The following is a 16,457-nucleotide window of genomic DNA, read 5'->3' on the forward strand; positions in this document are numbered from 1 at the left end:
TTTTCTATATTGGTTGTCTATAGATTGAATTTTCTGCAACATTATGGGTATGTTTTCAAGTGATTTTATTCACGAGAAAAGTGAATTTTCAAATTCTCAACAAGTAATGGGCTTAAAACCTTGAAAAGTGGGGCTGACGGATATTGTGGGCCGTGACGTAGAATAACCTACAAAAGCAATGATCCATAGGACATGCAATCAGGTCGAACATCATGTGTGACTGGTGACAATCTTCAAAATGGTTATGGATGGAAAAAACTTTTGGGAAATACTTGGTTCTCAGGCAAAAGTGTACATCTGGTTGCTCATTTTCAAGCCCGAGAAGTGCCATTTCCGGTGATCTGGGGGGTATCAAAACCAGAAATTTTCTTGTACGCTCCGCGCCAACCGATGGTGGCGCTCCGCTTAGATAGTAATTCGCGCCCCCCGGGTTAGAAAATCCTGGATACGCGCCTGTTGACATAATACGACAATGCACTTATTAGAATAGAAATGCTACTTCCGGAACAATATTGGGGAATCCCTGATATATGCATCTGTGACGTCACCTCGTCGTACGCCACAGTACTAAATATAAGCAGTAGTGCACACTATGGAGCAATGAACATGCGGTAGCCTAACAAGTCATATTTTCGACACACTTACACATTATGACTAACCTAGCCTACTTCTTGTTCGACAAAAATACAAACGCCAAGGGATAATCTTGTTTCATGGTGAGTTAAGGTTATTTCGAGATCAGCCGGTCTTCATGAAGGCCGATCCATTTACGAGCACAACAATATACGGCTTAGCCTATCAAGTTCATATTACAATAACAACTCACTACTAGTACTACTAACTAGTAGGCTACTATAGTCAGTATTGCGAAGTTCGGAACACTGCGAAGTTCGGACACCCTAAGAAATACACGATTTCACCATGACAACCTGCAGGAAGAGCCAAATTTCACCAATATTAAGTACGAAGCTACAGTTATTTTCTCTCCAAAATGACCCGTGTGCAAGACGGTACTTACATATTTGTCAATAAAATGACGGAGATCTATGAAGTCTGTTATAATTACTGAAAGAGCAACTGCGCCACCAATTTTATCACCAGTGCCACACTGTGGGTTGGGTGTCCGAACTTCGCAATACTCTAGCAAAGAAATACCAGTTCCACAATCACGAAGAATCTTCTTGGAATACAACGTGAAAACAGTTTGCAGGAAAGAAAGTTTGGCCGTGTATCGTAATATAACACAATTCTCCCACCATATGAAGTATATTTTCCGCTGATTTAGACCAGAAGATATAGTTTTGGGGTGTTTTAAGGTTTAGGTGTCCGAACTTCGAAGTGTCCATGCTACTATGTGATTAAAATCCACAGGAAAATCAAACCATCTGTCCTTATATTGCATTACTTCATCTTAATTGAAAGTATGAAACGTATGTCACGGTTATGACTTTATGATAACATAAGAACTAAATAACGTCATCTTACCTGAAGACGGAGAAATGGAAACCAAACGTTTCGCTTATGATGTCGTAATGGTGGCCGCCGGTGGTCAACAATTTTGTAACGCCCGCCCTCAAACAGTACCGTGGACAGCCAAACGCGCATGTCTTTCCAGGAACAAAAATTTTAACGGGCGATAACACAATCTCTCGAGTTAGGGACAAGATGTTTTTAACTAACAGTGTGAATATTTTCTTTTCAAGACAACAACAACAATGTCATCCACAGGTGCCCTGTTGTTTACATGACGTTAATAGAACATATTGTCCTTGGGAATTAATTGAAATTTAATGTAGAATTAATACAACAATGGATTAACATTAATATTTAGGCCTGTAATTGAAGATCCAAACTAGTCATCATTTACATAACAATAAAGGAGCATTCCAGAGATTTAGCATTATTTAAATGTAGATGTCATGTCCTTGACCGAAAATGAAGCGGGATTAAGTTTCTCAGAGGTTCTATAACCTCGATTAATAACAGTATGCAGAGAAACACTGATTTAAACTCACTGTGACGTCACTTTCAATATTTCAGCGCTATTGCTTCTTATGGTCGTGAACATTGGCCAATCATCGCCACCCGACTGTGTGGAGGAGACTGACGTTTTCTGTGACAATAAATGCTTGAATGTAACACTGCAATGTAACAACGTTTATGACTGTGTTGGAGGTGAAGACGAAAGTTTCTTGATATGCGGTAAGTCTTTTCTGAATATTCTAAAACAGGGTGTTCCAGGGGCGTAGCAAGGAATTTGCCAAGGGGGGGGGGGGGGGGGGCTAAGCTTGTAAGCAAACTATCTAAGCGTAGCGCCACCATGTGTTGGTGCGAAGCGTAGAAGAACATTTTGGCCGAAAATGCCTCCCAGATCGCTGGAAATGGCACTTCCCAGGGCTTGTAAGATGCAACTAAGCATTTTTTATTTTGAAATTACTAGCGATATCATAAAAAATACAAAAAATATGCTTAAGGGGGGGGGGGGAAGTCGCCCCCCTCTTGGCTACGCGCCTGTCGTGTTCTAAGTGATTTTCTTTAAGGAGGAACAGAGAAATGCATTGGCTTGACAGAATAAAAATCTCACTATGTCTGAGAATGAGTAATGTTCAGGGAAAGGCGATACCGGGGTACTGAATCCGAAGACTCGGTCACCTTAAGCCGGAGACTTGAGAGCCTACATACCCAAATGGTGTTTTTTTTCTGTGCGAGCTGGATTGAAATCTCTCTTGTGCCGGATGTGGCCCGTATAGGCAGCCTGTAAATTGAACGCCTTTTCTAAAAGGAATCAGTGCTGAATATTCAAATTGAGTCATGAATAATAAATAGTTGAATATGTATATATTATACTATCTCTCACAACAGGTTGTCGACACGATGAATTCACATGCTCAGACGGATGTATACCACTTCACGAGCGATGTGATTTGAATTGTTCGTGTTCGAACTGTGAAGATGAAGACGATTGCGGTAAGTCGAAACACGAAACGTACGTATGTAGTAGTACTCGTTGTGGGTCATTTTATTTCATTTAAACAGTTACATATAGTCCTATATAGGCATAGGCGTAGGAGACGGGGGGGGGGGGCTGGGGGCTGCAGCCCCCAACCAAGACTTTTTTTGTGAAAATTCGGGCAATATGCTGAGAATTTTTCGGGCACCTACTGAAAGAAGAATAATTTGCAATGTGTTTTTCAATGGTTAAACTTTTATTATTATTATCATTATTATTGTAACGACTTCCTCAATAATCATAACCAATATGGAAGGGTAATAACGCGGAAAATGAATGTTTGTTATGGGCATGTGATGTAATAACCGATAAATGCCTATATGATATGCACATTGACATGTTAACAAAAAATGTTGGTTATATTTTTCGGGCAAGTCGTTACAGCCCCCACAAATCAAATTAGGCTCCAACGCCTATGTATAGGCCCATCAAGCAATACTCAGTGACAAAAATGGGATCGGGAAATGGGTGAGGTAGGTGGAGGGCGAAAAAATACGGCAAGCGGAGCGGAAGGGGGGAGGGGTGAGGGGGAGGGGAGGGATGGGGCAGGGGAGGATTCCCTCATTTTTCTAGTAGCTCGTCAGACTAATAGAAAAATAGATGTAATAGAGAATCTATATGTTTGTAGGAAAGAAACATCTCAGGAAAAATCAAGGGAAAATGCAACACAATTTCATTACAGAGTATCTGGGGTGGGTGGGGTTGGGTGTTGGGGAGGATAGAGAGTGGAAGTGGGAGTGGATATTTTAATAGCATATGAATTGAATTTCTACTTTATTTTTAATTGTGCATCTATTTTTTTTATTACTTTTCCATATTATGAATGTTATCGCATTCAAACTCTCACAATTTCTAAACATAACAGAGATTTTTATTTTTATTTTTCCACATTTCTTTTTAATAATGACTTATTCTTTCTTTCCGTTTAATCTCCTTCCCTACTTTTCGGTCATATTTCAGAGGGGTATTCATGTCCCCCAACGCACAACAAATGTAAAAATCACTACTGCATTCCACAAATTAATTTTTGTGATTTCATCGACGATTGTGGTGATAACTCGGATGAAGAAAACTGCAGTAAGTTCTTGTGATTGTGTTTAATTTGATGAAGGCAGCGGAAAAGGATTCAATCTGTGGGGAGAGGGGGTGGATGACGGGGGGGGGGGGGCTGGGGGAGCGGCACGCGTCGGAGTGTAGTGGGAGAAAATGATCTCAAGTATTTGGCTGTTTTTTTAAGACAAAAACGACACTTTTTAAAAGAACAAAAGGAACTGTCTCTTTTTACAAAGTGGAAAATGTGTACTTTTCATTAACATAAAAGTGCACTCTAATTATGAAAGGCGCAGAAGCACTTTGAGGTTTTTTTACAAAACTTGTGGAGGGGGGGGGGGGGGTAAAGAACCCTTCCGACCTGCCCTATATTTGTAAGTGTGAATGTGTGTGTTTGTTATAATGGAAGCTTTTAATGGTGACGTTCTTAATTAGTCGATATCATTCGATAGCTAAACTCCTTAACAACACAGCTCATTTCCACCAGGAGGTGTGCACAGGATTTCCAAGGGGAGGTGGGGGTGGGCATGGACCTTTATGGGTGATTTTCTAAAGGTGGGAGCCGTTGAAGCCGACTGTCATATCATGTATAGAGGGCCTTTCCCAGACAAAAAACAGACGCCTAATGAAGGTTTCTTGAAGCAAATTTAGACTATACATTAGGTCTGTAGTTGTGCTAAAAATACTCTCGAATTTTTGTGTGATTTTGAATCAAAGGGGTGGGTGGGGGGGGGGGGGGGTATATGTCTTGGAGGAGTCGTCTAATTAATGTTATAAATACCCGACTAAATCGTTCCCATTTCTGAGAATGGAGTGGGGAGGAGGTATATGGACTCCTCCTCCTCCGCCTCACCTTCGCCTCTACCCACCCCACCCCATCTGTATGTAAATAGAAAAACATTTTTTAGAGATGAAATTAATCATTTTATTCTTCTCTGGTTTCTTCTTCATATAAAGATCACCCACCATGCTCATCGATGTTTCTCTTTGAGTGTGAAAACCGTCAATGTATTTCCAATGCCTATGCCTGTGACGGTATTGAAGACTGCTTTGATGGGAGTGACGAGCGTCACTGTGAAGAAGGTAAAATGTGTTTTGTTTTAATAACAAAGGGTGCGTTCTCGTTAATAAATATGGATATAAGGGTACTATTAATGTGTGTCGAAAAATTGATGGGGGTGGGGGCACGTGACTACCCATTGTTACCCGCTGTCTCCGATACCTTATTTAAACAAGGGATCTTATTATGATTACCCAGAGGCTTTTGTTGTTGTTGTTTTGTTTCAGAAAATTTTCACATTTGCGAGGACGGGAATAAAATTCACGAGGGACGAAAATGTAACATGGTACGTGATTGTCCATCGGGGTCAGACGAACACGGCTGTGAATGTCAAGTATATCAAACACAATGCCCAGCCGAGAGGAGCTGCTTCGATAATGATATTCATTGCAACAGCTTCTGCGAATGCGCAGATTGTTCAGACGAAACCAACTGCGGTAAGTATATATGGAACGCCAAATTAGTCACAATGAAAAAGAAAATTAGCATATTTCAAAGATGTTAGAATCTTTGAAATCTCATAGCGTCATTATTAATCACAGAAAATGTCCTCTCAAATAATAATAATAATAATAATAATAATAATAATAATAATAATAATAATGATAATGATAATAATGATAATAATAATGATAATAATTATAATCATCATCATCATCATCATCATCATCATCATCATCATCATCATCATCATCATCATCATCATCATCATCATCATCATCATCATCATCATCATCATCATCATCATCATCATCATCATCATCATCATCATCATCATCATCATCATCATCATCATCAGCAGTTATTTTTTACGACGCTAAAGCGACCATAAATGTGGGAGAAACCCGCAATGGCTTATGGATTACAACTTACACGTCAGGTGGCTTAAAGTTCAACACTTTAACTCAAATTTGGAATCTTTTAAATTTAGAAAGTCATTTCAGATGTGTAACCGTAGAATGCTTTTGGATGAAAAAAAACCACCTTACTGTGACCCGGCCGGGTATCGAACCCGGAACCTTGAGTCCCGATTGCTAAGCCTCATTGCTTCGAATGCCACCGCCTTTATCCACTCGGCCACACCACCGGTATATATCTATCTTTCAATATCACCATTTTACTTTACTGATTGATATATTGATTGATCGATTGGTTGATTTTATAGATGAAATCTGTGACGTCAGTAACGGTATTTATTGTCCATGGATGAACTACTACATCGGAAGTTACCGTTTAAGTGGCTGTGTTAAGACGGAGCGATTTTGCGACGGGACACCCGATTGTCTCGGTTACCAAGACGAAATGTTTTGCAGTAAGTTTTTTATTTTTTTTTTATTGAATTTAAGATAATCATTATATCTTTTATTCCTTGCCGAATGCAACATGAATATAATGTTATGGTGATGGTGTGTGTATGTGTGTGCACGTTTTGGGCGTATGTGGCTCGCAGACACTATAACCCAACACGTGTAGCTTCATGCAATCCAAACTTGGTATAGCCTATGTAGATTCCACTTAGTAAGTTTTTCTTATTAAGCGAGGTCAAAGTTCACTTGAGGTCACCATTGACCAAAGTGTGAAAACATCATTTTTTTGAGCTTCCCAAAAGAGTGCTATCTTTTGAATAGTTCAAGTGAGGGTCTAAGGTTATTTGATTGACAAGAGGCTAAATATGAAATCTCTTAAACAAAATAATTAAATAATGCCAGCTTTGATGAATCTCATATTTTGCTTTTGTTTTTGGTTAGGCCAACTGTCATTTGAGTCAATAGTAATTAAAGACTGAAACCTAGTTGACTGTGACTGTGTAATCATCGTTAGGTGTGTATCACGATTCCCCCTAGAAGAAGAACATAGTGCTACACATGATCTTAGCCAAAAGGCTGAGAAGTGTTGGCCCATATGAGTGCCAAACCCTTCCTGATCACTCAACAATAATTGTCAAATAGTGAAGCTTATCCGGAGTGTACCATTAAATAAGGACAAGGAATCACTAAGCCTTCTTGTCTTTCTGTTTTCATTTGGTCAGGTGTACCTTTACACGTACCTGTTCGACAATGTCCTTCAACCAGAGATCCGAGATACATTCCAGAATCAGAATTCTGTAACAACAGCTCCTACTGCTTTCAGGGTTCAGAAGAAACTAATTGTACCCACGGTAAGCTCTCATCATTAAGAGGTTATCTATGACATTTGTAACATTCTCACAATACCCAAAAATCAAGGCACCAGCAAAATTGTATATTACTGTTTTTTGTTTGTTTGTTAAAGAATGTTACTTTCTTTTGTAGTTATCTACAAGAACAAATTAAGACATTTTCAATTCATTCGCTGTGATTTTGCCAGATGCAATAAACAACCACCTTTACATATTTTTATACCATTTGAATGAAACACACTATTTGGATTTAATTTTGAATTATTGGAGTGTTGTCTACTTCTTATGAAAATCAATCCATTTTCAAGTATTTTTCTTTTCGTTACGTGTAATTTGAATGGTCACTAAGTTCAAGAAAAAAAAAGATTAAAAAGTAATCAGTACGATTGTTTATGACATGCACTCACATTACCAAAGTACAATTGTAATGCTAATAAGATACTCCCTTTCCAAAGGTGAACGAGTATGTTCTGTTGGACAGTTTCAATGCGCAGACTCTTCCTGCGTGGAAGAATCCTTGCGTTGCAATGGCTTCTGGGATTGTGAAGACTTTTCCGACGAAATAGATTGCCGTAAGTTTTCATATAGTTCATTTCAGGTGATGGTTTACTTCTCATCAATATATCAAACAGATTTAATACAAAAAATGCTATGGTTACATATGACCGAAATTTACACTGTTTCTGAGTAATTTTAATGTATTGCTATTATTAACATACTGTGCCACTTGCTCTAAAAACCTGCATACGTATACACCCTCAGAAGAAATCCCACATAGTTAAGTGTTACACAAAATTATGATTATTTTGAAAGTAAGATGTAAATTTAAACTGGATAAGGTGTGGACTCACGATTTAGAGATGTTTATTCCGAGGATGCCACCACCTGTATTGCAGCAGGGGAGAGGGACTGATATGTTAAGTCTTCCAGAGTAGGCCCGGGGTCTAAGAATAGTGCGGGTGTACTCGCCTACTTGAGGACATTTGGTTAGTTAGATAAGAAGTAAAATGTCGCTGCTATATTTTTGCATCTTTTGGAACAATGCTGAGAATTTTCTACTGTTGAGATTGATTTATTCTAAGGGGCTAAAGCCTTTCTCTACCCCCCTCCCCTCCCCCATATATATATATATATATATATATATATATATATATATATATATATATATATATATATATATATATATATATATATATATATATATACATATATATATATATATATATATATATATGGGTGAGCTCCTTGTTCATATTGGTTTGGGGGGTATCGAACAAAGGAGGCTTGTATAACCAGACAAAGATTCCAGTGTCCACCAGCTTTATTGTTCTATTGTTTTATCATCTATCACTTTCTTAGCCAATTATATATGTCCAAACGAAACTATGTTTAAATGTCGTGGAACTGGCCAGTGCCTAGCTTCCCATCAACGTTGCAATGGTGAGGTGGAATGTACCTATATTAACGGCACAAAGGAGGATTCCGATGAAGAAAACTGTGGTAAGTGAAAGACAGTCGCAACACAACTACTTCTTCGTAGTACGTTTCCTGAACTCCACAGTCATGTCATGGTTTAAAATTGATGTTTGAATATTATTAAGTCTCGCACAGCAAGAGGAAGAATAACATTTCACAAATATTAAAATGTTGATGTTTCTAGACAAAGTTAAGGGGATTTCAAAGTTTTAGCGATGATTTTGTCTAGGTGCTATAGAAAGTCATGCGAAATCGTAATTCTCATATTGTCGGTAGACAGATGATGACAAATAATTGAGCACAGTAACAGAATGAATCTGTTGTCGCTATATAGAGGGCGACATTGCTTTTATTTTTAAATCGGGGAATACGTTGAGACCAGATTAGCTGAGAGAATACCATTAAACATGTATAAGATGGTTCTAATGAGACTCTGTATATTGAAGTCGTCCTTTCTTTGGTTATCAGTGCTCAGAGACTGCGAAGAAAACGAATTCCGTTGCCACAGTGGGCATTGTATTGAAAATTGGCGGCGTTGTTACAAGGCCCCGGATGAACATCTCTATGGATGTAAGGACAGATCCCATTTATGGGATTGTGGTAAGTAAGGTGCTGCAATTTGAAGCACACCCCCCCCCCCCTCGCCAACCACCAGCCGCAAACATTATAGATAGAAAAGTTTTGTGATTACGTAATCGAACTGCCACAGTCGCAAATCCACCTCGGACACTAAGATTAGCCTGCATAGCTTCTTAACACCATTAGGCTCTTGGTGTAAACACTGTGTGGAAATATGTTCATGTCTACAGTGTAGTTAATCAGACAGCGTTCACACAAAGACCCTTATACCAGAACAAATATGTGGTTGGCGTTGCAGACTAATTGGTAAAAAAGATGTCATTTTTACGACCAAGGCAGGTCGATTATGTAATCTCAAGAAACTTTTCCATGATAGCATGCTTTAGTTGGGGTCTATACAGCAGACCTCTAAGAACTACATCCCTAACTTTCATGCCATTACCACGTTGAGCTATCATTTTCTATTCTTTCATGACAACTCCTTTACCGTCACCTCTCGCCACCCCTAACCCCACACCCCACACCCACACCCCACGCCCCACACCCACACCCCACACCCCACACCCCATCCACACAAATCACGCACATTCCCTGCTAAAGTCCAATATAGCAGACTTAGGAACAAAGGTATTATTAAAGGCATTGAAGACTCGCCCCAAACCACGTGCCGCCATCTGAAAAAGTTGTACACTGTATTGTGGGTATTGACCGTAGCTGCATGTATTGACTGTACACTAGTGTCTAATTACCGACGGTAGCAAGCTGTGTGTGTACTTTCTGGGATCGATGATGGTGGTGTCTAACACTTCTGTTACACCTCATTCGAAACTAGGTCAGATTACTGGCATGAGACGTATCTTTGTGCGCGAGTCTCCAATGCCTTTCAATAGCAAATTTTTAATATTTTAATAACTTGGGGCCAGGCCTGGCTCATTGCTTACTCCCCTGCATGGTGACATCTTGGCTATCTTCATTATGTTGAACGCAGGTCAATGGGAATGTGCGGATGAGTCACAGTTCAAGTGTCCACGTGATCACTGCATCTCAACGATGAGCCGATGTAATGGACTTCTAGACTGTGCCAACAATGAAGATGAAGCAAACTGTCGTGAGTATTATTATTATTATTATCATTACACGAAATGTAATAAACCCAGGCTCTCCTTCTGATATTAAATTTTACAACAATTTAAAACAAAGAAAATGAAAGGAAACTTCATATCATGTGGCATATTTGGCCTTTCATATCATGACTTTCTTTTCTATCTATAGAAAAACTTGTAAAGAGGTTTCCTGTTTCATGCTTTTGAATGTTGATATTGTTGGTATAGGTTGTATATGCAAAGAAAATGCGATATATATATATATATATATATATATATATAATATTTATTTGATTACATTCTGCCGCAAGCTTTGTTTCCCAGTGATATTGAACAAATACGTATAGTTAGTTGCGCTGGACCTCAGACAACATAATATCATATAGACGCCTAGTGTAATGAACCTAAATCCCCGCTATGTAGTGATATATAACGTATTCTTAGGTTTACTGGACCGCAAACATGAGTGTGTAGTGATGTTGCACATATACTCAATAAGTAGAGGACCTCATATAACCCTGTGTAATGATATGGAATATACAGACTTGCACTGGACCTCAAACATCATTGTGTAGTGATGTTGCTCATATACTCAATAATTAGTGGACCTTAAATAACGCTCTGTAATGATATGGAATATACAGAGTTGTACTGGACCTCAGGCATCATTTTGTAGTGATATTGCTCATATACGTATTAGTAATTATAGTGGACCTCAAATAACCCTGTGTAATGATATGGAATATACAGAGTTGTACTGGACCTCAAGCATCATTTTGTAGTGATATTGCTCATATACGTATTAGTAGTGGACCTCAAATAACCCTGTGTAATGATATGGAATATACAGAGTTGTACTGGACCTCAAACATCATTGTATAGTGATGTTGCCCATGGACCTCATATAACCACGTGTAATGATATGGAATATACGGAGTTGTACTGGACCTGTAAAGATGTTGCATATATAGTTAATTGTGGTGGACGTCAAACATCATTGTGTAGTGATATTGAAAATTATATTTAATTAGACCTTTATGGCACGTACAATATCATTGTGGTACTCAAGTTAGTCTCATGGATAACCAGCTCATACAATGTTCTTTCTTCTATGGTAGTTATGTATTGCCATCCTGCAAAGTATCCCGGCTGCTTCTGTAAAGGGAAAATGTTTAACTGCAGCTACACCGGCTTGACCCAAGTAAATATTGACCACTTTGCGGACGATGAAGTGACATGGTTGTAAGTACAAGTTTAGCGTCCGTTTATACTTTATGAATATTCATGTTCATCGTAAATAATTTGACTTACTAAGCAACTAATCAATATTATCGATTTCTCGAAACAAGAGCAGCTTCAAGGTCTCCATTCTTTGTTTTATGAATATTCATATTAATATCATAATTTTTTTCTTCCATCTTTTCTTGATAAAACCATCCAGATAAGTTTAATATATAATTTGATATAGAAATTATAAAAATATACCAAACGAAATAGTTTTACAAATATACGGGGAAAAGAAATGGTGTCCTAAAGCAACATTTCAGGTTTAAGAGAGGTGAAATCACAAAGATTCTCGCACGCATAGATAGCCTCGTTCAAATCTAATTAATTAATTAATATCATACTTGTTTGAATGCATCCGATTGTAGAAATGCTTGTAAACAATGACGACTTCATCATTTCCGAGCCAAAACAAATCCACCAGTATCAATTGATAAGGATTTGTATTAATTTCAATTTTGTCTACAAATTATGAATAATTCATAGTTAAGATAGACTGAGTCACCAAATAATCCACATCTTCGCTCGCATTTATCCAAATAATGGATACGTTCTTATATGAAAAGGATTTGGCGAAAGAAGCGTACCTATTCGTCATGAAAATGTACCGGTATGTACACTGAAGTTTATGCCTAACTGTGACAATAAGTGCCATAATCTGCACTGTATGTTAGTGTAAACATGTCAAACATCCATTATTTCATGAATAATCAAATTTTATTCAGCGCAAAAAGATCTGTGAATAAATAAGTTGACTACAATTAACTTCCAGGACAATCTCGACGTAATGGCACAATGTCTGGGAGTGCATTAAGTTGATTGCTTCCATTGTGTTATCTTAGGTGACTATTCTTAAATATGCAGTTCACGATGGCAATCCTAAACTGACTTCGTGTTATAGGCATTGAAGACTCGCCCAAACCGCGTGCGGCCATCTTTAAAAAGTTAACTTTCCGTTACTTGCAAGTGACGTTTTGTTCGTGTCGCTACAAAATGCAGACAGTAATGAAACGTGATACCTTGTTATCTTTAGCTGGACCTGAGATGCCCATCACTGTATCGTTTGTACACTGTGCTGTGGGTATTGACCGCAGCTGTATGTACTGACTGTACACTAGTGTCTAATTACCGACGGTAGCAAGCTGTGAGTGTATTTTCTGGGATCGATGGTGGTGTCTAACACTTCTGTTACACCTCATTCGAAACTATGTCAGATTACCGGCATTAGACGTTTCTTTTTGCGCGAGTCTTCACACCCTGTAAGTACATGCGCCATATATTCCCATTCTTTTACACGGTCAACGCTAATCTAATGTTTTCTTGGTTCTCTACTTTTTTTTTTGTCTTTCCTAGCTACTTCAATCACAACCAACTCACGGTTTCTGCTCTGACCTTCGGTAACAGTACAGTGCAAAACATCGTCCACTTGTAAGTTGTATCAATATGCTAGAAAATTCAAGATGTGGTCCCTTAATTATTGCCCCACGCAAATAATCCCCCCAACCCCAATACCCCACATTATAGTCATGTTATTGTCTAGTTAAGCATTCCTAAGAGTGTACGTGGGATATTTTGGAATAATTGGTGGTTGGGAGGGGTGGAGGAGTAGCCCCCCCCCCCGCCACAAAAAAAAAATATGAAGTAATTTCTGTCAAAACCCTGTGAAATCTTGAACGCGCTGAAAGGTTGGTGCCGTTATGATGCCGTTATAAGCTTTATGACGAATGCTATAATTGCAATCATATTTGTAGACTAAAACATAACTTGAACGGCTATATGAGGATATACCAATATTTACATGCTATTGTATTCATGACAAAGATATCACTGTAAGGCTATACGTTAAAGCCTATTCTTTTTTGTGTTAACTTAAAGACAACATAAACAGGCAAAGCACGTTCTCTATTAGTTAAGCATACACAATATACATGTCGACTATAATGGTTTGCATACATTAACCCGACCAATACGCAAAACTCAATCTAGAAGATTTTCAGGGACTAATTTAGTGTACAAATTGTGCATAGCAGTTTTGAAGGCCATGGTTTTGTCTCTGATAAAATACTATGGTTCTGTGTACAAAAAAACTGCTATGCAACGTGGCACTGGCGATGGCGATACCGGATAAAATATTCACTGTTTTTTGGTTCTCTTTGGTGGTTAATAACAACCAATATTTTCTATCTATATTAATGAAGATAATTAATTGAAATTGCCTGGACGATATCTTTATGTTATTCTCTTTAGATGATAAATATATAGTGCAATATATTACTTGTTATGCATACAAACTGTATTTTCCTATTTTCTCACACTCTCTATAATCTTCATGCACAGGGACCTTTCACACAACAATTTACAGGATCTCCCTGCTGGCTTATTTTCAATGATGATTGGGCTTCATTATTTGTAAGTATTTACAACATTGTCATCCTTATATTTCTTCGTTATTTCATTTATTTAAGTTGTTTCAAATGAAACAAAAAGAACAATAACAACAACAAATATATATATATATATATATATATATATATATTTTAATTTGAGCATATACGAACATGCCTTCTTTCGTTTAGTATCGTATCCATGTAGATAGCACTCTTGGAATCAAACTACAATCAAACAATAAGCAAATGTTTGCTATGATATTATCTCTTTTTTTATTCCGATGATAAGGAATCTTGGGTATAATGGAATCAATAAATTGGAAGCCCAAGTCTTCAGTGGACTGACCAACCTCAAGCAACTGTAAGTTGTATGTTTTTTCTTATACATATCAAATCCCTTTCTGAAAGATTTCTCGAAGTTTCAGCTTTAAAATGTTATAAATGAACTCATTGATCAGATTGTTGTCATCTGGCGCGAGTCCAGCAGGGTGGTGAGGTAGGGTGGGGGAGGTTGGTTATGGGGATAGTGCATCTCTTCCCCTGTTTTTAACTTCACACAACAGTTGAAAAGCAGTTATTGACACAACCTTACACTTAAAACTATAATTACTATTTAAAAGTTTCCGTCATTTATCTCGACAGGGTTCTTACTGGGAATGTAATACAGATTATTGAGGAAGGTTCGTTTCTTGGTCTGACATCACTAAAAGTATTGTAAGTATTAGCATACTGGATGTATGGAGTTTCGTCCCCTGCCCCACCCCCACTGCTCCATCGTCCCCACCCCAAGGTGGCATGAAGTTCGATCAATAATATTACTTGATAAATGAAGAATGTTAAAGATGGCGCGGGTCATCTCGTTGAAAGACAGCAGAATGCTTCTAATCAATGCAAGCTGCCCACTAAAGTGGTATGTATGGCGAAAGTGGGCCCGGTGGGGTTAGAGGTTTAGCCCCGAGCCCGGGGAATTATAGGGAGCCTTACACCGGGCAGAGAAGTTAAAGCACCTCGAATGATTTGCTTTCTGTGTTTTGAAATGGAATAATGTTTATGTTTATAATTTATAATAAAAGGGTAAAAAAAAGAAAATTATTATTTTTTGTTCAACAGGGACCTCAGCCACCAGCGATTAATCCACATAGGAGGCAACCCCTTTGTTGGTCTTTACCATCTCACCCTACTGTAAGTTTACAATCAAAAGTTTCATTACATTTGGAAGAAAGTGTTTCTATTTCGGAAATATATTTTGCCAAAATATTTTCAGCTCAGTAAAATAAATAAATAAATATATATATATATATATATATATATATATACAAACAACACAATATCAATTATGCACTTGGAACTGTTGTTTTAAAGCTTTCATGAACGAAGTTGCACATTGTAGTCTATTTATTTTAATATTACTGCACTGTTGTCTTGGGAAAAATATACACTGAATATGTTTGGCATTTTAAACGTTAATATTAAAAATTGAATAAATGCTTTGCTATTTTTCTCTCTTTGCTTCAACAGGAACATTTCGAATAATAATCTACAAACGGTAGAGCAAGGTATATTTCTAAAATTGGACAATGTTCATACCATGTAAGTATGATTATATATTTGTTGCACGGAAGTGTACACAAAAGAAAAGATTAGGTCCCACCGAGATTTGAACTCGGATCGCGAGATTCAAAGTCTCGAGTGCTAACCATTACACCATGGGACCATTGATAGTGTGAACATACCCTACATAGATCTTATTAAGGAATTAAATAGACCAATAAAAAGAAAGGCAAAAAGAGAATAGGTCCCACCGAGATTTGAACGCGGATCGCGAGATTCAGAGTCTCGAGTGCTAACCATTACACCATGGGACCACCGATAGTATTAACTTACCCTGTATCCTCCTAATTATGAAGGAATTAAATAGAGTATAAAAAGAAAAGAATAAAAGATTAGGTCCCACCGAGATTTGAACTCGGATCGCGAGATTCAGAGTCTCGAGTGCTAACCATTACACCATGGGACCATTGATAGTAGAGCCTGGATAGACCTTCTAATGAAGGAATTAAATAGAGTGATAAGAATTAAAAAAGATTAGGTCCCACCGAGATTTGAACTCGGATCGCGAGATTCAAAGTCTCGAGTGCTAACCATTACACCATGGGACCACCGATAGTATTAAATTACTCTGTATCCTCCTAATTGTGAAGGAATTAAATAGAGTAATAAAAAGAAAGGGAAAAACATTAGGTCCCACCGAGATTTGAACTCGGATCGCGAGATTCAAAGTCTCGAGTGCTAACCATTACACCATGGGACCACCGATAGTATTAACATACCCTGTATCCTCCTAATTGTG

General features: G+C 37.9%; 1 protein-coding gene and 5 non-coding genes across 7 annotated transcripts in view; 1 reads left to right on the forward strand and 5 right to left on the reverse strand.

Annotated features, from left to right (window-relative positions):
* The window catches only part of LOC139984918 (G-protein coupled receptor GRL101-like), a 57,111-nt gene that overhangs the window by 29,103 nt on the left and 11,551 nt on the right, over window positions 1-16,457 (forward strand). For both annotated transcript variants that reach the window (XM_071999052.1, XM_071999051.1), the window contains exons 3-20: window positions 2,041-2,202; window positions 2,863-2,967; window positions 3,971-4,087; window positions 5,018-5,143; window positions 5,348-5,557; window positions 6,286-6,432; window positions 7,150-7,278; window positions 7,734-7,850; window positions 8,638-8,778; window positions 9,223-9,354; window positions 10,322-10,441; window positions 11,555-11,678; window positions 13,074-13,148; window positions 14,058-14,129; window positions 14,397-14,468; window positions 14,750-14,821; window positions 15,218-15,289; window positions 15,626-15,697. In XM_071999052.1, coding sequence (XP_071855153.1) covers window positions 2,041-2,202; window positions 2,863-2,967; window positions 3,971-4,087; window positions 5,018-5,143; window positions 5,348-5,557; window positions 6,286-6,432; window positions 7,150-7,278; window positions 7,734-7,850; window positions 8,638-8,778; window positions 9,223-9,354; window positions 10,322-10,441; window positions 11,555-11,678; window positions 13,074-13,148; window positions 14,058-14,129; window positions 14,397-14,468; window positions 14,750-14,821; window positions 15,218-15,289; window positions 15,626-15,697 — 2,065 coding nt within the window. The remainder of the gene's footprint in view (window positions 1-2,040; window positions 2,203-2,862; window positions 2,968-3,970; window positions 4,088-5,017; window positions 5,144-5,347; window positions 5,558-6,285; window positions 6,433-7,149; window positions 7,279-7,733; window positions 7,851-8,637; window positions 8,779-9,222; window positions 9,355-10,321; window positions 10,442-11,554; window positions 11,679-13,073; window positions 13,149-14,057; window positions 14,130-14,396; window positions 14,469-14,749; window positions 14,822-15,217; window positions 15,290-15,625; window positions 15,698-16,457) is intronic.
* Trnaq-uug (transfer RNA glutamine (anticodon UUG)) lies at window positions 15,750-15,821 on the reverse strand. Its single transcript has one exon. It is a non-coding gene; the product is annotated as a tRNA-Gln (tRNA).
* On the reverse strand, window positions 15,901-15,972 carry Trnaq-cug (transfer RNA glutamine (anticodon CUG)). The gene has a single exon. It is a non-coding gene; the product is annotated as a tRNA-Gln (tRNA).
* Trnaq-cug (transfer RNA glutamine (anticodon CUG)) lies at window positions 16,053-16,124 on the reverse strand. The gene has a single exon. It is a non-coding gene; the product is annotated as a tRNA-Gln (tRNA).
* Trnaq-uug (transfer RNA glutamine (anticodon UUG)) lies at window positions 16,195-16,266 on the reverse strand. Its single transcript has one exon. It is a non-coding gene; the product is annotated as a tRNA-Gln (tRNA).
* Window positions 16,347-16,418, reverse strand: Trnaq-uug (transfer RNA glutamine (anticodon UUG)). The gene has a single exon. It is a non-coding gene; the product is annotated as a tRNA-Gln (tRNA).

The sequence above is a fragment of the Apostichopus japonicus genome, chromosome 17, assembly GCF_037975245.1.
Source record: "Apostichopus japonicus isolate 1M-3 chromosome 17, ASM3797524v1, whole genome shotgun sequence".
Classification (NCBI taxonomy): Eukaryota; Metazoa; Echinodermata; class Holothuroidea; order Aspidochirotida; family Stichopodidae; genus Apostichopus; species Apostichopus japonicus.